The following is a 23,506-nucleotide window of genomic DNA, read 5'->3' as shown; positions in this document are numbered from 1 at the left end:
CCAGCTCCACTGTAAAGAATCTTGGAGTTATTTTTGATCAGGATTTGTCCTTTAACGTCCACATAAAACAAATTACGAGGACTGCATTCTTCCACTTACGTAACATCGCTAAAATCAGACGCATTGTCTCTCAGGCGGATGCAGAAAAACTAGTCCACGCATTTGTTACTTCAAGGCTGGACTACTGTAACTCTTTGTTATCAGGCTGCTCTAATAAGTCTCTTAGGACTTTGCAGTTAATTCAGAATGCTGCTGCACGTGTTCTGACAGGAACCAAGATCAGAGATCACATCTCTCCCATTTTGGCTTCCTTGCATTGGCTACCTATTAAATCTAGAATAGAATTTAAAATTCTTCTCCTTACTTACAAAGCTCTTCATGGTCAGGCACCATCTTATCTAAAAGAGCTCATAATACCTTACTACCCCTCTAGAACACTGCACTCTCAGGACGCTGGGTTCCTTGTGGTTCCTATAGTCTCCAAAAGTAGATTGGGAGCCTGAGCTTTCAGCTATCAGGCCCCTCATCTGTGGAACAAACTACCTTTCTGGGTTCGGGAGGCAGACACGGTCAACACCTTTAAGAATAGACTTAAGACTTTCCTTTTTGATAATGCCTATAGTTAGGGCTGGCTCAGGTCATCCCTTAGTTATGTTGCCATAGGATTAGACTGCCGGGGGACCCCACCGAGGGTTATGCCTAGCCAGGCACGGTATTGGTTGAAGATGCACACATCTCCCTTACCGAAAACTCTCCTACCATACTCTCAACTCTCAACTACCATATCTATTACTGTAATCATTTTTATCATTCATTATAATTCATTGTCATTTTATCAGTCATTGTACAATATGTTTGTGTTGATTTGTCTTGTACACGTGACATCCATTGCACGTCTGTCCGTCCTGGGAGAGGGATCCCTCCTCTGTGGCTCTTCCTGAGGTTTCTTCCACATTTTTTCCCTGTTAAAAGGGTTTTTGTGGGCAAGTTTTTCCTCACTCGAACTGAGGGTCTAAGGACAGAGGGTGTCACTCCCTGTACAGATTGTAAAGCCCTCTGAGGCAAATGTACTTTGTGACTTTGGGCTATACAAATAAAATTGATTTGATTTGATTTGATTTCGACATTTTCAGCCTCCAAAATCAAGTTTTTTTTCGCCGTCGTTGTCATGCTGCAGGTCCGTCGTCGGACACATTCACAAAGTCACATGACATTTGTCAGGCTTGAACTGCCTTTCAGAGGGCTGTCACACAATATGCACCCTCTCCTTCCTTTACTGTCATGATGAGAGTTGGGGGGCTGAGACAGTGCCCTGACCATGCAGCTCTGCACTGTGAATTTTTATATGCCATTGCCTGGAGGTTAGAAACTCTCATTATGCCGTGTTAGATTTATTAAAATAGATTATGGAAATGTTAATTAAGTCATTAATTACATTATTTAAGCAGCATTGACAGATAAGGGAGTGTGTGTGTGTGTGTATGTGTGTGTGTTGGGGGGGGGGGGGGTCTCGAGCTCCCTGGGTGGTTTAAAAGGATGTGATTGGTGACAAGGGACACCGTGGCGATGGCGTCTAACCGCTAGCGCTGACATGATACAAAGTGGCCTACACTGCTCTCTCACCTCACGCTACTGTCTACAGCGGTTTGCAGATCTGCCCGAGGACAAGAAGCTCATCGCCCTTCTGCAGATCTGAGTGTACACGAGGGTACAAATGTGCTTTTTTAATGTAGCCGCCACACATAGAATACATTTAAGCCCACAGAGAGCACAGTGCTTAAACTATTTGCATTCTGCTTTACATGTTTCCTTTGTGTGAGCATTTGGTTGAAGCATTTGGTGTGTCATTTGAGCAAAGGCCTCAAACCATATTTCAAAGCTGTTCCAAAGGAAAACACAACAGCACAATTGTGAGATGAATTACCCGGGAGTTGATACTATGGACTCTCTTATCTGCTGACAGTTTAGTTACCACGAAGCACAAGAAATGTGTTTTCCAATTCTCTGAGAATTGAGCTTTTCTTTGTCCCATCAAACCTATATTAAGGGAGGGAAAATTGCTCTGATCACACTTGATAAGAACAAATGATAGATGTTGTAAACAAGCAGAATGCTTCAATTCTGATCTGAGGCATTGATTTGCCTCAGCAGCCAATTGCTATGTGGACTGAGGTTATGCGTTCAGTCAATCTGCTGGGAAGAGGGATTTTTTGTTTGCTGTCCAGTGTGTTACTTTGTGCCAAACAGTTTCTAAAAGAGTTGAGTTAAGTTCAAATCTATTAATAACTTTTAAAGTAAAGCACAGGTGGAAATAATTAGCATCAGTCTTGATTCCTCGGGTCCTCCATCACGTTGCCAGGCAGTACTAGAAGGTGTGCGTCTGATATTAAGTGGCCACTGATTGTAGGAAATGATACGGTACAAGGCTGTCCAACCACCTTGGAGTCAAGCTATCATGATTAGCTCTCACATCAGTCACATGAACCTCATCATAACTCATTGCTGTGATAGTTAGTATGCGCCAACATGACAGAATACACGGTAGCTCTAAAACATGCAACAGTTTCATCTTCATATTTGTTCGTGGTCGGAGTGTGTACGGTGTTTCTGAACAAAATTCATTCACATTGCCCACAGCGTGACCAGGTGGAGGTACTTGTAACCTCTTGGCCAATCAGCAGACAGTAATTTACTGTAACAACCTTGCCCTAAGAATACATTCATATACGACTAATTTACATAAGCATGACGTTAGAAGACAGTAAAACACTCTGTAGGGAGCTGCTGTGGTGATATTTCCCCGTGGGTCCTTCGCTACAAGCAACACCTTTACATTTAACTTTGTTCTTTCATCAAACTCTATACATAAAAATATAGCTCAGAACAGCCTTAGTTCATCATGTCAGATTTGTGGGGCAGATTTTGTGTATAATAGATGCAGGTCCGCTTTCATGGAGACAGCCATGTTGAACCACCATGTTTCTACAGTAGCCCAGAACGGACAAACTAAACACTGGCTCTGGATAGATCTTGCATCTTTCACTGGTGCATAGCTATTAGATATCTGCAGAGGTAGCCATGTTCACACAGCTGTCAGCACATACAGCTATACATATAAACAGTCCTCACAGGTGACTACATTTCTGTCATTTAGACTCTTGCTGTTATGTCAGAGTTCTACAGCAGGTTGGTCAGGTAGAATAAAACTAATGTCACTGCATTGTTGTAGGTTCTCTTTACATACAGAAGTGAGACATTGCTTCATGGTTTAGTCACTGAAGTTGCAACATTTTATATTTGGAGAGATGGGCTGACTGGAGGCCAAGCAGCACCCTGGATTCAGCCACTTTCTTACATACCCTAAAGACTCTGTTAATAGCAGGAGAGGGACTTAACAGTGAGACTAGGATTATGTTATATTACTAACAAACTTATTTGGCATGAGTCAAAGTGTGAATACAGCCAATTGGACTTGGTTGACAGAACAATGTGGAATAAAGCAGTCAGACGCTGAGTCCCTGAGTCTGTCCTCTCCTAATCCTTGTACGTTTTTTCAGGTGTGTGTCCAGCTTCTTCAGCAGTCGTTACCGGCAGGCTGAGCAGAGCTCCTTCACAATCCAGGCCAGAGACCCCGAAGAGGACGGAGCAAGCCCGGGCCTCTGGGACCGCCCTGAAGCTGCTTCAGCAGCGGCAGGTCATGCTCCGTCAGCGGCCTCACCCAGTCAAGTGGACGAAAGCAAAGTGGATGTGTTGAAGAGTGGATTTTTCACCCTTTTCTGAACTGCTAACAGAATACAGGGTGAGAGTAAATCCTTTAGGTATTAGATGTTTCTAACAGCCATTCAAGATATCACAGCAGTCTATCAGCGTGGCAACCTATTTTCAACATGTCAAATATTCTCCTTTTCCTCTATGTCAAAGCCCGTACACACTCGCTGTATTCAGACGATATATTCTCACATATTGCAAATTGATTGTAAGAAAGAGAATGCACGCAGCTTGCATGAGTGTGTTCAGGCTCAGAGAGAGAGAAAAAAAGGCCTGAAATCACTCTCTTCCCTTAATGATGTCCACACAGAGACAATGGGGCGCCGCTCTGATTAGTGTCACCTGTCCTTGTGCATCTCATCAGCTCCATTATGGCTCCATCTCCCATGCTTCTTCTGCTAATTGAATAGCCTGTGAAGTGGTGACGATGACGGGGGCGAGAGCAGCGTCTGCCCTGCTGCTGCTTCACAAAGGAGAGTAAAGCTACCCTGTGAGACACTGTTGTTGTTCTTTAAACATAAAGCATTATCATACAGATGGAGGAAGTGCCCTTGTGTTACCATCACATTAAACACACATCTATAAATTATGTTCATATATATATATATATATATATAAAAGAGCTTTAGATCTTCTGTACTGTGGTGTGGTGGACACAGTGTACACACTGGACATAGCCAGAAGACATTGACTGATGGTTTTCAGGTATATGCTCCTGCAGTAGCTATGCGTGACAGTGAAGTACAGTTGAAGGGTTAAGCAGAAGTTCAGCATTTTGGGAAATGTATTCATCTGCAGGTCGGATGATAAAACTGAAAACTGATGCACATCTATCAGCTGGTTAGCTTAGCTTAGCACAAAGACTGGCACAAGGAAAAACTACCCTGGCTCAGCCAAATGGTAACAAAGTCTGTCTGCTACCTTTTCTGTGTTCTATGTATGGATAATTGCAAATAGTCAAAATATTCCTTAAAGTTTAGGAAACTAGAATATTGGTGTAAGGATAAGGCTGGCATTATTCTATATGTTCATATTCTTGGCTAATCCCCTAACAAGATGATGATGTTATATTAATTCCGGGGGCACAGCTCTGCTGCTGACCCTGTGTTCACTTGTTTATTGTCTGAGTTTGTGCTCCTAACACAGAATCACAATGAATTTAGCGCAACAGTGAATTATTTTTGCCCTATGGCATTCCTGCTGCCTGAAAACTGTTATTGGACAAGTCAGCATGACTGAAAGGTGGATTTTATTTCCATTTGACCAACACCCGTTGTTTCTTTAAAAGTTTTCTCCAAGGACGGCCAAAGAGAGGAAGGAAACTGGAGAGACTAGTTCTGAAGAGGCGGCTGCTATTTCTCTCCCTGTCATCATCACATCTAATGTGCGCTCTGTAAGCAACAAGCTGGTTGAACTCATGGCCAGAGTTGAATATGACAGGGAATTTAGGAAGAGTAGTCTTACCTGTCTTACAGAGACGTGACTGAAAGATAAACTCAGAATCTTTCAGGCAGACAGAGATGAACATAGATCGGCTACATTGGTAGGAGGCAGGTTGTGTATGTTTGTGGACAATAACTGAGAATAACAGTTCTGCATACGCAAGCGAGCGTGCACCCCCGGGCCTAAATTTTAACCGTCTCTTTTAGACCTTTCTGTTTTGCCACAGAGCTTGGATGAATCACTCTTATTCTGACTTACGTGCCTGGTCCAAATAATAACACTGCAGCAGAGAGGCTAGTGGAAATTTACGCTTTCACTCTGCAGATCAACCTGTTTTATTCCTGGATGCTTTAATACATGTGATTTATTAGAGTATTTATCAACACTCCACTCACTTTACTCTTGATCTTTGCTTTGGGAACATCTCAGATGCCTATAAGGCTGTTTACCCTCAGGAGATCAGACCACATTGTTGTTTACCTTTTTCCTTTTGTATAATGCACTCATGAACCAAGTGAAAGCTGTCACCAGAGCAGTACAAGTGTGGTGGTGACACGAAGTTTTGACATTAAGTACCGTGAGGATAATGCGTGCAGGATAAAAACTGTGATAATTAAATTTCCAACGGATAGCATAAGACAAGCACGAGAAGGCTTAAATGTGCTAATGGGGAGGGCTAGATAGAAGGAAGAATGCTCTGTCAGTAACAGTCAGTCCTCTGCTAATGAGCTAAATGTTTATTACAGTAGATTTAACGGTGTGTGGATGACAGCAGAGAACGTGACAGACTGCAGCAGCAAACCCTTAACATTACATGCAGTGTTGAAAGAGGTAGAGCTGCTAGTTTTTCCAAACTGGAGCCAAAAAAAGGCCACTAGCCCGGACATGTCCTTGCAGACTGTGCCCCCCCCCCAATTAAAAAGAGTCTTTACAAGGTTATTGCAGTACTTGTTCAACACACGCACAGTGACTAAATCAAAACTCTCAATCATTAAACCTGTAAAAAACAACAAAAGCAAGTATAACGCTGAATGACTTTGGACCAGTAGCCACCTTCTATCCAAACACACACTCCTCAGGCATGGTGCAAAAGAACCAGTTTGGAGATCAACACTGATAAGATAAAGGAAATGATCATTTGTGCCAAGCAGGATTTCACAGCAGAGCCTGTGTTTGTGACAGCCAGCTTGTTGTAAAACATGTTGTACTTGAATATATACGGTGAAAATACAAGCTTTGTCGAAATGCACACAATGCACACAATGCTTCATCTTATTTAACAGATTTAAGGTCAGTCAGTGTTAGACATTGTTTACAAAGCCTGACATTACACATTTCACTTGACTGCATGGTTTGGTCATCTGAGCTGCAGGTTTAGGAATAATTTGACAGACAGCAAATCAAAAAAGGACCAGGCCACACATAAGTATTTAGTGTTATGCTTTAAGATTTAAGTATTTGGTCATTTCTCACATATATATCATGTTGCCACATTTGCTGAAGACAGTGATATTTAAGAACAGATCACAAATATACAGGTTTGTTTTCAATCGGAGTAAATCATTTTCAGTTCTCAGTCTTAATAGTGTTTAATATGACATAATTTCCTTTCACCATTTTCAAATGTAATTCTCTTAAGTTGTGACATCATGTTTTATGGAATATGGGACATAGATGGAAACATGTATACTGTATTGGATGTTTATTTTTGTGAATATGTTGTGGTGTTTAATGTAGCTGTATTTATGTGTTCACGTGAGGCTTTGTACACACTGTGGCAACAAATGTCCTCGCAACGACCATGAAGTATCCAACATCATCATTATGACACTTACTATATTGTTTTAAGTTCATTGTATGTGGGGGCCAGCATGTCTAACAACCCTATCCTAATCCTTATTCTGACCAAGATGTTGCTCTGTAAATGTTATATCCTGAGTTTATGCTGCAGGCTATCTGTTATTAATTTGTAGTCTACAAACCCAAGCCAAGACAATACAGATGACATCACCGAAATAACCCTGATGACATAATCTGTTATTTTCCCAAACGGGACATTGTTCCTACAGAACCACAGAGGATATTATATAACTGTTTACAGGAGTTCTAAATGTACTGTAAATAAATGCTCCTCTATAAATGTACTTATTATCATATGGAATCATTGATTGTCATGTTACTGTAAATTTGTTATAATATAATATTTTTCAAAAAATGTTCACATCACATCACATAAAAGCTGAGGCCGGCCTCGATCTGATGTTTACATTGTAGCACTTCCAGGACTATCTCCATTCAGTCAAAGGAAAATACAAAAGATATTTTTCTTGAAATAAAAGAAGTCTTTTATGGTTTGATTGGATAAACACTGCCAGCTGTGATGCAGGGCTGTAATGTTGCTGCCTCCCCTGCCAGGCAGGAGCTTTGCCGTTATCTGCATGTGCCTGAGGCACAGCTAATGTAAAAAGATCCTCCTCACTCTGCTCTGCTAGCAGTGAGCTGTCTGGGCTTATCCTGCTCAGTCCCTCTCCATTTCACCTCTCGGTCACAGCCAAGTGACTCTCGGATGTGCACCACCTCAGCTCGGGCCTTTCTATGGACAGAATAGAAGGCGTGCAGCAGTATCTCAGACTGCTGTATCTGGTAAATGCCACAACAACAGGACTGCAGAAGCTTCCCAGTGTCCCCATGCCTGTATGGTTCCGGGGGCTTAATGCGTGCGTGTGGGGCCAGATGGACACTTTCATGAGTGTATGAGTGTGGATTATTCTGCCGGCTACATCTGGGGCTCCACATGGTACAGCAGACTGCGGTAAGAGAGGCAGGTGGGCATGTGGGGAGGGCACCCCTCCAATGGGCTCTCTTACATCTATACCCACCGACAGGGCATCGCCGCAAATGGCAGACCGAAAGGTTACTCAACAATCCTGAAAGACAAATGCTTCTCTGAATCCTGGCAAACATCGTGTCCTCTTCTGTCCTCAACTTCCTGCAGCAACTAAACTGTTTCCAGGTGTCAGATGTGACTATACAGTTCTTCACAAATCTTTTATCCTTTTCCCTTTTTTTGTTTTCCCATGCTCACACCTCGGGAACAGCTCAAGGACACAAATGTGGACAAGGAGAGCCGGGGATTGGGCAGGCCTATGATTAATGGCCAATCACCTGAGCTACAGCTGCCCATGATATGAACATGTCACCACCATCAACATATTATCACATTATGTTCTCATTCAGTATTGGCACTGTTCATCACTGTTCAAAACACGCAGATCATATGACAATGCAGCAGGCAGACAATAGAAGCCAATGCTGTACAGCACAGCATGAGAACACACTAGTACTGAAACAAGTAGTCAATTAATCGCTTAGTCAATCAATACACAGCAATTAAATCATTCATTAATTATGTAAATATGTATATATGTGTCTGTCTGATAAAGTCCTATACTTATTTTAGTTCTGTTCTCTCAGCTCCTGAGAGAAATCTGTCTCTTTAGCAGCTTAACGTTCCTCTGTGTTCCCCAGCTATTTGCTAATATTAACCTTGTGCTGTTTGTTGCTGAGCCAGTATCACACTCACTTCATCAGACCCTTTTCACTGAAAACAGCTGCCTGCTGTTGCAGGAAATGAAGATGAGACGAGAACGGCAAACTGAAACAGTACATTAGTGTGGCCTTAAACCAAACCGATGGCGCCTTTCACACCACGAGTGATCTGCCTCATTGTTAATGTAAGTAAGGCCGTCTGAAGAGGTCACCTTCCATTCTGACGTATCTGAGACTAAACAACAAATAAACTGAACAAGTAGCCAACAGAGTCACTGACAAAAATAAGAAGTTATTATGTTACCCTTCACTTTCTGACTGCATAACAAAGCCACACTATGTTTTTGTCCCACAGTAATGTGCACTAGCTGTAGAAAATGTTGTTAACCTTAACTTAAAGGACCACTGTGGAGAATCTAGTGTAACCGTGTAGTTAGACTGCAACCCCCTCATGCCATCCACTCCTTATTAGCATGAAGGAGAAACTGTGGTGTCTGCAAAACCCATAGAAAGTTGAAAAGGCTCTGTCAGTATTTAGTTTGTCCTTGTTCTGCGTAACTGTAGAAACATGGCGGTTCAAGATGGTGGAGTCTGGAAGAGCACCCACCACATCTTTAGATATAAAAGGCTCAATCTGAGGTAAGAGAAGCAAAAATGGTTGTGAAAACATAGTTATATTTCATTTCTGACATGATATAAAACGGTGTGGAGAGTAGAGAACATTAAACACTGACCCCGGGCGGGCGGGCCGCGTTGCGTGTGCCTCGCAGTCACCGCAGTGATACACGGCCATTCTAGTCAATGTTTTAAACTGGGTCTGGTTCAGAAGTGTCCCAGAAGCAGGCCTCCGCTCAGCTCCGCATTCTGTTTTTGATGGACGCTGTGAGCAGCCCACGTCAATTTACACAGAGCACTTCGAGCTGGCAGGAAGCCAGACACAGAAACAGCATAGAGAATCTGGTGGATTTTCAAAATAAAATACCACGTGCAAACTGCTGGTTATAAAAAACAGACAAACACTAAACTAATTAACTGCATAGCATATTTACACATGTAGAAGTATGTTTAGAAGCACATACACCAGGACAGTGACCAAATCTGAGCAAGTAAACAAAGTCTGGCGGGCTAAATGCTTCTGAAACGCTCGCTGTGGGGTTTGTCGCGTGCAGGACGGACCAAAAAGCCCGGTGTGTTTTCAGGGTAAGGCCAACATCAGTGAGAGAAACTTACAAACAGTAACACTTTACACACACAAGGGAATGGCAGACTCCATTACAAACAGTAATAGATTACTATATAGAGAAGTAATTAGTAATGAAGAAACAATGCATGAATATTGTCAAAACAGGGTTTGATATTATAACCTGAAGTGACCACCAGCTGCTCATTGCTTTACTCCGACCAGTGTTACATTTGAAGGTATAAAATTCAGAATGGCATCACCTTTCAGGCAGTAATAAGCACCTGTTATTAACATTTGCATATAATTGAAATCTGATTCAGTAATAATGAGCAGATCATCATTACACCTACATTGTGACAGTGATAGTGTGTTGCAATCAAACATATATACATTAAGTTTATATATAAAGCGTCTATTGTCGAATGGAAAAACCTAAATCATTCCATTTTTGAAATTAAATTCTGCATTGAGCCCGCTCGCACAACTCCACTTATTAATCCCCTCACAATCATATTAGATTGAACTCAAGCCAAGGCCTTTGTGAAATCAGAGCTCATTAGACGAGTTCACCTCATAATGAGTGGCCAGATCCATCAGGAGAGATAAATCTCCTGCTCTGCGCTGACTGAGATCCAGTTGAACACACCCGCGGCGCCTCAGACCACATGTGAACAAGATATTTGCTTTGAAGCACCAACACACAGATTTGAATCAGCGTGTCAGAGTGCCAAATGTCCTAGGTTGTGAGTGACAGGGGATCCGCTTTAGAGTTGGCTACCTGTTGAGGAGGATTAAAGAAAATACAGATGGTGTTTACATATTAAGCAAACAAAGGCAATCTCTGATCCTGACAGACCATAGTTAAAAATGGCTGATTTATTAATTCCATACCTTTTCATAGATCAATACAGTTTTGATGACAACTCTTCTCTCTCCCAAATGTTCCCACATTTTGTCCTCATGAAATCAGAGTCTCTGGCTGCAGATAACAAGTCATAAATGATGTTTTTCTAGCCTGTGATAGAATCACATATGACCCTGAGATCACCTCTGAAGGACGAAGGCTGCTGAGTGTCTGGCCATGTATTCTGGCCGTCAACACAACACGAGCTCGCTCTCATCCACTGCAGGTCGAGTTGAATAAATTAAATGAATTACCAGCTGCATCGTGCGAGTTCATAGGATGCAGGGTGGCATGAGTACGCCATTACAACAATGATAAGGATATCTGCATGGCCTTGCGTTAAAGGAATTACGCATAGCATCCAGAGCCTTTAAGAGAGTCTGACAGTTTTGCGCACCCTGGCAAGTTAGTATGACATGAAAATGTGTGTGGCTGCAGAGCGAGTCAGGGGCAGTGAGCGGCTGGCCTGCTGAGAAGTCAAAAAAAAGGAAAAGAAGAGTGTGGAGTCTTATTGTGATGCAAATGGACACAGTATTGTGCTTAAACAATGCATTAATGTGTCCCTTTAGAGAGATAACATCACAAGATGCACAATAACCAAAATGATGTCCTCTGAGGTTATTTAAAGCGATATGACATCAAATCCTGACATTGCAAGAAGTGCCTGTCCAACTGGTTTTGTCTCCACCTTCGATAAAAACAGATGAAGGATAGAAGGCTGCTTTGAATCCTGGCCACTACGTCCAAAAGTCCATTTACATAATATTATGTATATTGTATTCCGCTCTATTCTAATGTTCGAATGTAAACTGAATTTAAGTCGTTCATGCGCGAACACAGGAGGAAGTGTTGTCGCTTAAACGCAAGACACGTGGCAAGGTGTCCGATAACTTTGTCTTCTACCTGTAATCTGATGCTGCGCAGAGAGGAGAGATCGGCCTCACTTCCCCCGAGGTGATTTATGATTGAGGACATGTTAATAAAAATATCAAAACAATCTGAGCTCTGGTAGGGAAGATACCGGTCCACTACGTACATCATGCTCGACAGGCCTATGCAGGGAATGGCCTGCTCTGTGATATTATGCTCGTATGGATGCCCCGTTGCCCTGCTCTCGAATAGAATATGCAGCTGTTGTTTGTTTTTGGGAGGGTCGGTGGGGGTAGCACTACTCACACAAGGTGACATTTGCGTGAACATGTGCTTCTCTTAGTCTGATAGGTGAGCCATCTTGAAGTCGTGGTCCCAGAGGAGCCAGGGATGGTTTTTCGTCTTTAAAATCCCACACTGAAGTTTTTTTAATTTGGACATGTATTATCATATTATACCCAGAGGTGCAGGATTGAGGAACATGCTGCTGCTACTGAATAAACACCCCTTTGAATTCAGCTCTTACTAAAGGATGCATATCTGAACTTAGTGGAGAGACACATTCCAAACAGTTCATTAAACGCCTAGAATGACTGGATAAAGATACAGTGCTGTCTTCTTTTTTTGTCCTCCCTGTTGCTTTTGATGGATTTATATGGAGTTTGGGCGTGGACGCAGAGTAATTTAGTATGTGGACAGGGATGTAGCCTGTAATACTCACTCAATTCCACTTTCAATATCACTGTTGCTGTGAATCTCAGTGATTTTCTGTCTCCATGTCCAAATCATCACAAAATATGCTGTTAAAAAAGAAAATGCATTAAAACCTGGAATCCACTCCAAACATACCTTGACGCTGTTGCAGTGTTCAGTCTGGAGTTGCTCCGTGAAAGAGTCCTCTACAGTATGTGATGTCGTCTATGAGGGAATCAGTTGAAGTGCTGTGATAATTTGCTTGTTGTCAGGAGCTTTTAATCCAGCAGATTGTTCATTTCAGCGACCTCGCCATACAATTTCTCTATGTACGGTTATAAAACACGTTTTTTCACACAAACAGGTGTGGCATATAAAGATAGCCATTTGTAATTCTTTTCTTAAAGGTCCATGTAGTGTTAAGTGTTGCCTTGTAATCATGATTTTTTTTCAGTACGTCAAGACTGTCGGATGTCAGACATACATGCGCTCACAGCAAAGCAGCTGAAGCCATTTTCTACAACAGCAGTGTTTAGTTAAGTGAACAGTGTTATTTGGAGGAGGGGGTGGTCTTAACAGCCTTTCAGTGTGACATCAATCCCTCTTCACACAGCTACAGAACACTATATGTGTTTGTGTGAAGGAGAAGTGCCATTTTCACTTGTAAAAGTACAGCCTTTTCAAATTGCCTGTGTCCTTTTAAGTTGAAGTCAGTTGATAGAAGCTTTAGAGATCATTCTGGTTTATCACAATTTATCACAATTTTCACATTTTATTGAAATTGGTGATGATAATGTTGTGCTCACAGATTTCACCAAACCAAATTGTTATAGGCTGATTAGTCAAGAAACACAGGTTCTAAACAGTTTAGTCACCTTTCAGAAAATCAAGTGAGACTATCAACTATTAACTAATATAATTCATCGACTTCAAGCCACTTAAAAGTGACAGTGCCCCCTGCTGGAGCACAGCATTTGTGCCAATAGACTGGGAATTTTTACAATGAATTCATTTACATTCAAATCTTTCCTACAATAAGTCTCTTAGAACTTTGCAGTTAATTCAGAATGCTGCTGCACGTGTTCTGACAGGAACCAAGATCAGAGATCACATCTCTCCCATTTTGGCTTCCTTGCATTGGCTACCTATTAAATCTAGAATAGAATTTAAAATTCTTCTCCTTACTTACAAAGCTCTTCATGGTCAGGCACCATCTTATCTAAAAGAGCTCATAATACCTTATTACCCCTCTAGAACACTGCGCTCTCAGGACGCTGGGTTCCTTGTGGTTCCTATAGTTTCCAAAAGTAGATTGGGAGCCAGAGCTTTCAGCTATCAGGCTCCTCTTCTGTGGAACAAACTACCTTTCTGGGTTCGGGAGGCAGACACGGTCAACACCTTTAAGAATAGACTTAAGACTTTCCTTTTTGATAAAGCCTATAGTTAGGGCTGGCTCAGGTCATCCCTTAGTTATGCTGCCATAGGATTACACTGCCGGGGGACCCCACCGAGGGTTATGCCTAGCCAGGCACGGTATTGGTTGAAGATGCACACATCTCCCTTACCGAAAACTCTCTCTCTCTCTCTCTCTCTCTCTCTCTCTCTATCTCTCCATCTCTCTATATCTTTCTCTCTCTCTCTCTCTCTCTCTCTCTCTCTCTCTCTCTCTATATCCATCTCTCTCTATATATATCTCTCTATATTTCTCTATATCTCACTCTCTCTCTATATATATATCTATATCTCTATATCTCTCCATATCTCTCCATATCTCTCCATCTGTGGACATGTCTCATTAATGCATGTTACTAACCAAACTTCCCCGGAGTTTCTGTGCTCTGTCGTCCAGCAGGTTCTCGTGGATCGTGGCTGCTGCTGTGATCCTGCACGACGCCCACTACATATATTATTACTGTCATTATTACTACCATATCTATTACTGTAATCATTTTTATCATTCATTATAATTCATTGTCATTTTATCAGTCATTGTACAATATGTTTGTGTTGATTTGTCCTGTACACGTGACATCCATTGCACGTCTGTCCGTCCTGGGAGAGGGATCCCTCCTCTGTGGCTCTTCCTGAGGTTTCTTCCACATTTTTTTCCCTGTTAAAAGGGTTTTTGTGGGCAAGTTTTTCCTCACTCGAACCGAGGGTCTAAGGACAGAGGGTGTCACTCCCTGTACAGATTGTAAAGCCCTCTGAGGCAAATGTACTTTGTGACTTTGGGCTATACAAATAAAATTGATTTGAAATTGATTTGATACATTCCAGCTGAAGTATTTATTTATTTGGCTTATCAGACCATGTTTTTGAAAGTACAACTCAATGAGAGCTTATCTAAAAGGTTGCTAATCATCATCCAAATGTAATGCACATACATATGTCAGGCCAAAGAGGAACCAGCACGTCAGTCTGTAAAACTGATCATGGATCAATTATAAATTAAAGGTCCACTGTGTCAGATTCAGGCAAGAGTACCCATCTGCAGGCAAGATGGCCGACAAGGGCGGCGCCATATATCCAATCCATACCGGATTCCGAATTCCGAAGCGGAAGTAGTTTGAAAATAAAACAAAACAAAAAAACAAAATAAAAGCTTAAAAACACGCACGTTTAGACCACAGACTGTATAGTTTACACATAACACAATTCTGTGCATTTTATGCAGTTACATGTTTATCGTAACATATAATTGACTATATCGCCTATATCCAATCCATACCGGAAGTCTCAAGCGGAAGTCAGGTAATCGCCCAGCTAAAACCAAAATAAAAGCTTTGAAAACACGTACGTTTACACCATGGACTGTATGCGTTACACAACATAATTCTGTGAAGTTACATGTTTATCACAACAGTATAATTGACTTACAACGTTAGCCTAATAACTGTAATAATAATATTTACAGTCAACATTAATTGTAAGTCGATTAAACATTTACATAAATGAATATTTACCATATCTTGCCCAAAGTCAGCTGAGATAGGCTCAGCTCACCCTAACCCCCTTGCAGGATAAGGGGTAGAAAATGAATAAATAAATGAATTAATTTTTACATTAAACTAATGGTAGTAAGTATGACATTTGTTGTGACTGTTTCATTAATTCTCTATTTAATTTGAATTTTAATTCAGTTTATTTAATCTTAGTTATTCTTCAGTCCTATTAATATTCACATTTGTATTCATAACGTTGGTATTGAATCAATGTTTGTAAATCGATTAAACATGAACATAAATTAATATTTACCATATAGGCTACTAATGTGATAGTATCTATTTAAGTTGAGAATACCATCACCACACAAACATAATTCACATTTGTATTCATAACATTGATATTGAAGGTAAATTCATGAAACGTTAATGCTGTAAGTCAATTATACTGTTATGATAAACATGTAACTTCACAGAATTATGTTGTGTAACGCATACAGTCCATGGTGTAAATGTACGTGTTTTCAAAGCTTTTATTTTGGTTTTAGCTCGGCGATTACCTGACTTCCGCTTGAGACTTCCGGTATGGATTGGATATAGGCGGCAGGCGGGACAATTAACCAGTCAATTATATGTGACGATAAACATGTAACTGCATAAAATGCACGGAATTGTGTTATGTGTAAACTATACAGTCTGTGGTCTAAACGTGCGTGTTTTTAAGCTTTTATTTTGTTTTTGTTTTTGTTTTATTTTCAAACTACTTCCACTTTGGACTTCCGGTATGGATTGGATATATGGTGCCGCCTTTGTCGGCCATCTTGCCTGCAGATGGGTACCTCTCGATTCAGGAGGCTTTGTGTGAAAATAAAACGAGTTATTGTTTTAGTTAGCTTAGAATGAGACTTTTCTATTTACAGACACTAAGAGTCCGCCATGTTGAACAGCCATGATGTTTCTACAGTAGACTAAATCAAACAAACTAAGCACTGACTCTAAATGCGGCTTTTCACGTTTAATGTGGTGACTACAGTTTTTCCTTCACATTAGGGAGAAGAGGGTGAGTGTATTGTGTTGTAATCAGTAACTATACCACTAGATGCCACTAAATCCTACACATGGGTCCTTACCAACAGGAAGGGCGACCAAAAACTATGAAAAAAACAATTGTCCTTTAAATAGGTTTTGAAAAAGTTGGTAGGATTAGTGATTTCTTAAGCTTTTTCACAACAGTAGGCAGCTGACGCATGCAGTTTTAAAATGACAACACCCCAGTAACATGTTTCACCTTCAGCGATCATGAAAACAGTTAGTTCCCAGTTAGTTTTAGCAGCACTGCCTTTATTGATTTCACACACAGTCGCGGTTTTTGAATCATTGTCTCCTAACACTGCAGGAAAACATTCCTTGGAGATAAATTTCACCCAACATGAGCCGTCACACCCTGACACTGGCAAAGTTAGACTTGTATAAATGTCAAGAGAGATGTGTCCTCCTTTTGTTCGCTGCAAAATTTGCCAGCAGCTCATTTCCTCCAGGAACGCATCAACAAAGCAGTTAATTCTATCATTAATTAAAAGGAATCACAATTCAGTGAACACTTCAAATTAATCTATTGAGATTTGCTCTCACACAATGCTCACATTCTATTTTCTTTGTCTCATCAAGAAATTGCAGCTTGAGAGGCATGTTGTTGTCGTTCTGTTTTGTTTTTTTCGTGTCATTTCCGTCAGTATGGTCCCGTGTAGCTCCGTTAGCAAAGCATGTCAATGGCACTGCCAGGTTTAGTGTTTTGATTTCAAAGGAATCCATCCATGCATTAGATGAGTGTACTGTCTTAGCATTGGCAAGGCGCTAACATGGGAAAAAAAAAAAAAACATATTATGAAGGTGTGTGTACTCATAAACTGATTTTAACTGTAATTAAGGCTATTTACCTACCGGTGTTTATACATTAGCCTTTGCAGTAGTGAGTTCATGTGACATTGCTCTCATTGTTTTCTCTATGAATTCCACATTTTGTGTAGAATAATGCAGCAAAATAGTTTCATAACACCAGCAAAATGTTTGATCTGGCCATTGGCCCACACTGAGCTGTTTATCTCCTCAGTCAGTGGAGCTGGGTTATAAATACTCCGTGCTTGGCATCTCCGCAGTATAGAGCTACTTGGAGGGTGATAAGGTGCTAATTAGCAACTGTTAGCAGAAATAAAAAACTACATCCACAGAATGAGGCACATCTCGTTGTTGCCACTGAATGTTCTGCCGATGATCCTTTCTCTTCTGCTCGCAGACACCGAGACTTGAGAGATGTCCCTTATTAACACTGTGTACAAGAAACTCTCTTTTTTTTTCTCCTTCTTTCCAGGCAAGCCAGGTCTGACAAATTAAGGCTGTGGAGTCATTAGATTAAGATAAGAACTTATCTTTTACTCTGAGACAGACTTTTATCTATTGTATTTTTCCTCTCTCCCATCTCTTTCATTCCCTCTCACCCCCCAGTTCACTGCGAGATTGTTAAAGTAATTGGGATGTTATGTGACCAGAAAGGCCAGATAAGTTTTTAACCCTGTCATGGATTAACCTCTCATGTCTGAGGTAGGTCACGAAAGGTGCAGTCGGAGACATGTTAAGACTCATTTAAGGGAATCTTGATGTATTATTGTCGGAAGACGTCTTGTTTTTTCTGCAGGTACATGTGCCAGGAGGTCTGAAAATGACTTCTGTATGCTGTCAGGGGTTATTAAAGCATAAAGTGTATTTTAGGGGGTCGCTGGGCAAGACTGGTGTAGTGTCTTCATCCCAAGTACATCATTTAGAAACGTTCAACCAGGTTTCTTCACGTTGGTTCCTGAAAGCTATTTTAGATGACCTTTTAAAGTTAATCACAGTCATGCTCTGTTCGACTAGTTTAAAGAGAGCCTGCGTCAAAAACAGGAAAAAAAGAGCAAGAATCTCTCTCATAATATAATCCACAGCAGGATAATTAGGAAAGTAGCTCTCTGAACATCACATTAACAATCACCATCAGATGCTTCATCTTTTCTCAAAGCTGTGTGTGTGTTTGACCCAATCTCTGATGCGTCTTTGTATTTTTCTGTGTTATTAATATCTGAGGGCGCGCACAGCGTGATTAGAGCACTGAGATATATTATTCCTCAAAGCAGAACATATGAAAAACACCTGAAATAAATGAGTTGGACCCTCATGGCAGCAGCCAGTGCATTTCTATGATCCCAGTGTTTATAATCCTTTGTTTTAAAGGTCATAGCAGGAACTCGTTGATATCGAGACATTTCTTTGAAGTACTAATTGTGTCTACATTCTTGACCATTTTGTCAGACAACTGCACACTAGAGCTGAGAATTCAGAGGAGTATATGCTGCTTGTTTACTGCGATCAAGATAACAAGCACGAATCTGTGAAATAACGAAGGCCGGGCTGATGCAGAAAATACTATATTTTCCATTTTAATGGTGTTTAAGTGTGGAAGCTGGAGGAGAGATAGCTTGAAAAATGTAACTAAAGGATCAGATTCAGTTGGATCCAAATGGCAAGGGTAGCTGTTGGGCATGATGACATTCCTTTGATGTGAGCTATAACTAGCTTTAAGCTCAGCTCGGGCGCATCATGGCTGCATCCTGACTGATGTGGGTATTTCACTTAGATGAGGGCCACTTTGTCATGTGAGCCAACTGTACCTTTAATTTCAAATTCTCTAATGTCTCAGATGGGAGGACATTAAAGGCCTGGGTCATTAGTGTATTGTAATGTTTGCCCACAACTGTGCGAGCTGGACTGTCATCTCATGGAATTTTGTCATATTCATCAATGCTCTGCATAATGAAATGAGATACTATTTACATATCAGATCAAAATTGCCAGAGGAGAGCATTAATTATTGAAAAACTGACAGAATCAAAAGAGCAGCTTTTTCCTCTTCGTAGTTTGTTGTCTGCACAGACTGAAAGCCGCTCTGCGCCCAGTAAACACAATTATCTCAATTTTAAAGACATCGCGAGCTGTTTTGAGAGAACACGCACGACACAAAGGCCGCAGCATCTTCTGTCACCAGAGTAAAATGGAGGTTTGCCCTTCATGCAGCACTTCCCCGATGGGCTGTAACAAGCGTCAGAGACAGAGGGAGAGAGAGAGAGAGAGAGAGAGAGAGAGAGAGAGAGAGAGAGGACGTGGTACAGCCTCTGGAGAGAGCCACCTACTGTTCGCTCTGCATCTTTTTGTTTGTGTCAGCCTGCTGATGTGCTTAGCAGGCTCTGAATAATACAAAGTGCATCATATTGATCAGTGACATTGAGCGTGAGACTGACTTCATTATTGAAAATAAAGCAGCGTGCTAACAACAAAGTGTGTACAGCTGATGATTGTCGTGCACATTCACTCCAACTTGTTTGGCTGTATATTAGCAGAAGCACAGGCATCTGACTGACATCATCTCGCCTGTGTGACAAACAGAAGACATCTACCTGAGTTTGCAACGTGCATCATGGGAAATATTTATAAATTATGTATGTACATTTACATTATGCCTATATCCTCATTCTAAATGATTTCACTGCATTAGTTGTGTCCCTTTGTGAACTTTTGATACCTGCCTCGTTGTGGTGGCACTGCACAGTATAACTTTTGGCTTTAGCTGTAATTATTTAATTTTTATGCACGTTCCCTATGGGGATCATTAAAATTTCATCTTGATCTTATCTTCTTAATCATAATCTTAAAATCTGTTTGAATATGTTGTAACCTGCTTCTTCCTCTGATGCAGTAAACTGTGTCTATGTCTTAAGGTGTCCTTAAATATACAAGTATAAGATAAAGTCATGCCTTTGCTCCTCACACTCCAGACATGTGTTTAAACAGAGCCATAATGGTCCATAATGAAGTTTGTTTTACAACACTGCCCCAGTATATACAGTGAATTATATGCATAGGCAATGGGGACAGTAAGGACTATAAAATGCAGGCGGATACATTTTACTGCATCTTCCCCGTCCACAGTGTCATCCCCTTAAGCTGCCAAGTGAGTGTAGGGGGGTGAATTCATGAGGGTCTTCTGTAATAGGCTGGCACACACACAGGCACAGCCTGTGGAACCTTACAGGCTGCTGAAGCTGGTCTTGGCATTGCTTTTGGCAGCTATGCGGTTATGTGCTCGCTCGCGCTACACATTCTTTCTGAAAAAAGAAAGTTTTAACTAGCTGGTCTTACCGCTCCTTTATAAATGAGGAAGCCCTTGGCATAAATAGATCTACATGTTCATTTGGTATATTAAGAGAGACACACAGTTAAAGAGTGTTCATTACAATTGTAAATTTCTGCCCTCGGGCCCTTAGCCCGGTGCTAGATTACATGAGGTCTATGCTCACGGACAGCGCCTGGCATCTGATTGAGGGTCCAGTGCAGCTAATTAATTTCATTAGAAAGTGAAGTCATCTTCTAGCAGGAATTAATATTTGGAGCGTCATGTTGCTAATTTATTTCCAGATTTAATTAGCTCAGAGAAGAAATGTTGCTTGGGCAAGAGGACTTTTTAATTATCAGCTTGGATAAATTTGAAAATGTTGATGCCTAAGGGTTGAGTTAATTAAAACCTGCATTATTTTAACTTTAATTAGCTCCCATCTTTGTTTTTCTTCACCATATGGCCATGTCCTGTAGTCAAATTTAGTTAATTAAGCTAATTAAGCTAATCATTTTAATTACTCAAGACAATGTGATTGGATAGAGGATGACTACAAGTTTATAGCCAAGTACTTGTTTTTCATTAAGTTGAAGGGACAGAGTTATTTCTGATTGCAGTTGGCAAGCATAGCAGAGTAGTTTGAGAATGAGACAGCCTCTGAGATATTAAGGCTGAAGTCTAATTGCATTCCTTGATAATAATAAAAAAAAATCTTGTCACCAGCACAACTCTTTTAGTAGAGGAATGGTTTACTACAACGCCTTTAAGCTTTCTGCCCGTACGCTGATGTTGGCCCCTTGTACTCCATCAGATTAAATATTGTCTGTGCTTACTCACATTTAAAGAGGTTGGACGTCAGAGGAGATGCTCTGCTCACTACCAGGAACATGTGGGAGACACAATAACACACATCATGATGTGCAGATAAATGCATTGTTGGTTGGACAAACATCTCTCCTGATATACAGGATGGAAAACATGTGAAACCTCCACGTCTGACTCGTTTCGTTGGACTGCAGCAGGCTATGAAATTGAAATTGTAATTGGGTAACGGTCCTGCGTCTGTGGATGCTGGTGGGATGGGATGCTGCCCTTCCCCTTCATGACCCCGGAGTGTGGGATGGCTGGGGCGTGGGTCTATCTGAGCTGCTAGCAGCTGTGCGTCAGTCTGGACACAAGCTGGGCCCATCCAGAAGCCAGGCCTAGCTGACAGATGCAGAGGCTAAACCCAATAATGAAATAATACTGGGAGACATCATGTCCGTGGTTTCCATCATTGTTAAAAGATTTTGGTAGCGTGTACCCCCACTTAGGTAATTTGTTTTCATGTATAATCCTATTGCTCACTATTAAATTAAACCAACTGGTCATTTCAGTTTGGAGCCTATAAATAAACTGGTTGCTGTGTGCATGGGCAGTATGTGGGACGTCTCATCTGATTAGAAGGGAAGCACTTAATAATTTGTACTGAAAAAGGTGACCTTCAGTGTCAAGTGACCTCAGTGGTCTGCCACACATATGGCCCTGCAATATTCCTAATGTCTGTTCCTAATGTATTTTTACAATCCTGATCCAGGGCCACTCTCCACAAATTGTTTCGGACAAATGTTGATGTGTGGCGAGATGGCAAAGTGTACCGTGCTCGAGCTGTTTACATGGGCGGGAGCAGTAATGTCGCGGACAACGGAAGCAGCGGTCAAGAGAGATGATAGGCCCTGCTCTGCTTTCATCAGAGCAAGGCTGGTTAGTCATCAGTGTGTGTGTGTGTGTGTGTGTGTGTGTGTGTGTGTGTGTGTGTGTGCTCAGGTTTTAGCCAGTGTCAGAGCAGAGGAGCCCCCGGCACTGTAACTTAGAATGCAATATGAGAGCGGAATTAGTCACCACGTCCCCAACAGGCGTTCGCCCACTTCAGTGATGTTTCTGTCACCACCTGCATACTGTAAACTCCTGTCTCTCATGTCAGCTCTCTGCCCACCTGATCTGCTCCTAGCAAAGACACTCATCTCACTTCCAGATCTTTAGTTGAAGACAAACAATCAGTATTTCATATTTAAGAATTCGCCCTACATCATAGACCATAGAAGCATCATTTAGCTCAGGAGCTTTGAATAGACTGACACACCTGATAACTCCCAGTGCTCTGACACTGGTCTGAATGAACTGCCAGTGAGCTGAGCAGTGTATAGTAGTCCAAATGTTTAGTCTCTTTTGTACTTGCCACTAGATATTTATCACCTTAAAAAGAAAAAGTTGCTAACGTTGTCCCTCAGGTGGGATAAAGTGGCTGGCATATTATTATTGTTAGCACGTTTGGCTAGCAGCTTGTTAGCTTGTGGTTAGGATTATAGATGTCCCAGTGTTTAGTCAAGTATATACTTGTCAGTTTAAGAGGGAAAGTTGCTGTTTGTCCCTCAGGTAGGCTGAAATAAAAGGCGGTTTGTGTTGTTAGCATTATTTAACACTGCCAGCCAGGCAGCTAACACTAGCTTTAGGTGAGGATTATAACTGCGTCCCTTTTTGTTTGTCTTCAGGAACCAATATAGATTATTCCCCCTTATGTTTCTGTTTTGCTTTCATTGTAAAGCACACTAACTTTGCTTGTACGTGACACTTCAGCTCGACTACAGTATATCACAAAATAAACAGCTAACAGTGTATCTTTTTGACACGCTCCTTACTTTATAAGATCATACCATATATCATCACATCACATGAATCATCATTGCATCATCACAGGTCATTTTACCACAAACTGTTGATTATAGTATTGATTGCATTGCAGGAAACAGGAGAAAGAAAGTCCGATGCTCTCTGCAGGAAATAGGAAGCTATTTTGTACAATTTTGGCAATTTATACAATTATCGTATTATTATCCAAATTCCACAACTGTTTTCTATATAATGTTGTGGATCAAAAAGGAATTTGAAGGGCAATAAATGTATTTAACAGACAG

The 23,506-nt window shown here is 41.1% G+C and overlaps 1 protein-coding gene across 3 annotated transcripts in view; it reads left to right on the top strand.

Annotated features, from left to right (window-relative positions):
- The window catches only part of LOC104936394 (uncharacterized), a 73,513-nt gene extending 64,373 nt beyond the window's left edge, over positions 1 to 9,140 (top strand). For 2 of the 3 annotated variants that reach the window (XM_019261999.2, XM_019261997.2), the window contains one exon: positions 3,558 to 7,355. In XM_019261999.2, the coding sequence (XP_019117544.1) occupies positions 3,558 to 3,780 (223 nt within the window). In that variant the 3' untranslated portion in view covers positions 3,781 to 7,355. Of the gene's footprint in view, positions 1 to 3,557; positions 7,356 to 8,838 lie in introns of those variants that run through there. The other variant, XM_019261998.2, reaches the window with a different exon arrangement.
- The last annotated feature ends 14,366 nt before the right edge of the window (positions 9,141 to 23,506 follow it).

The sequence above is a fragment of the Larimichthys crocea genome, chromosome XVII, assembly GCF_000972845.2.
Source record: "Larimichthys crocea isolate SSNF chromosome XVII, L_crocea_2.0, whole genome shotgun sequence".
Classification (NCBI taxonomy): Eukaryota; Metazoa; Chordata; class Actinopteri; family Sciaenidae; genus Larimichthys; species Larimichthys crocea.
Note: the sequence above shows the minus strand (reverse complement) of the source record. Positions and strands in the feature narration are given on the sequence as shown.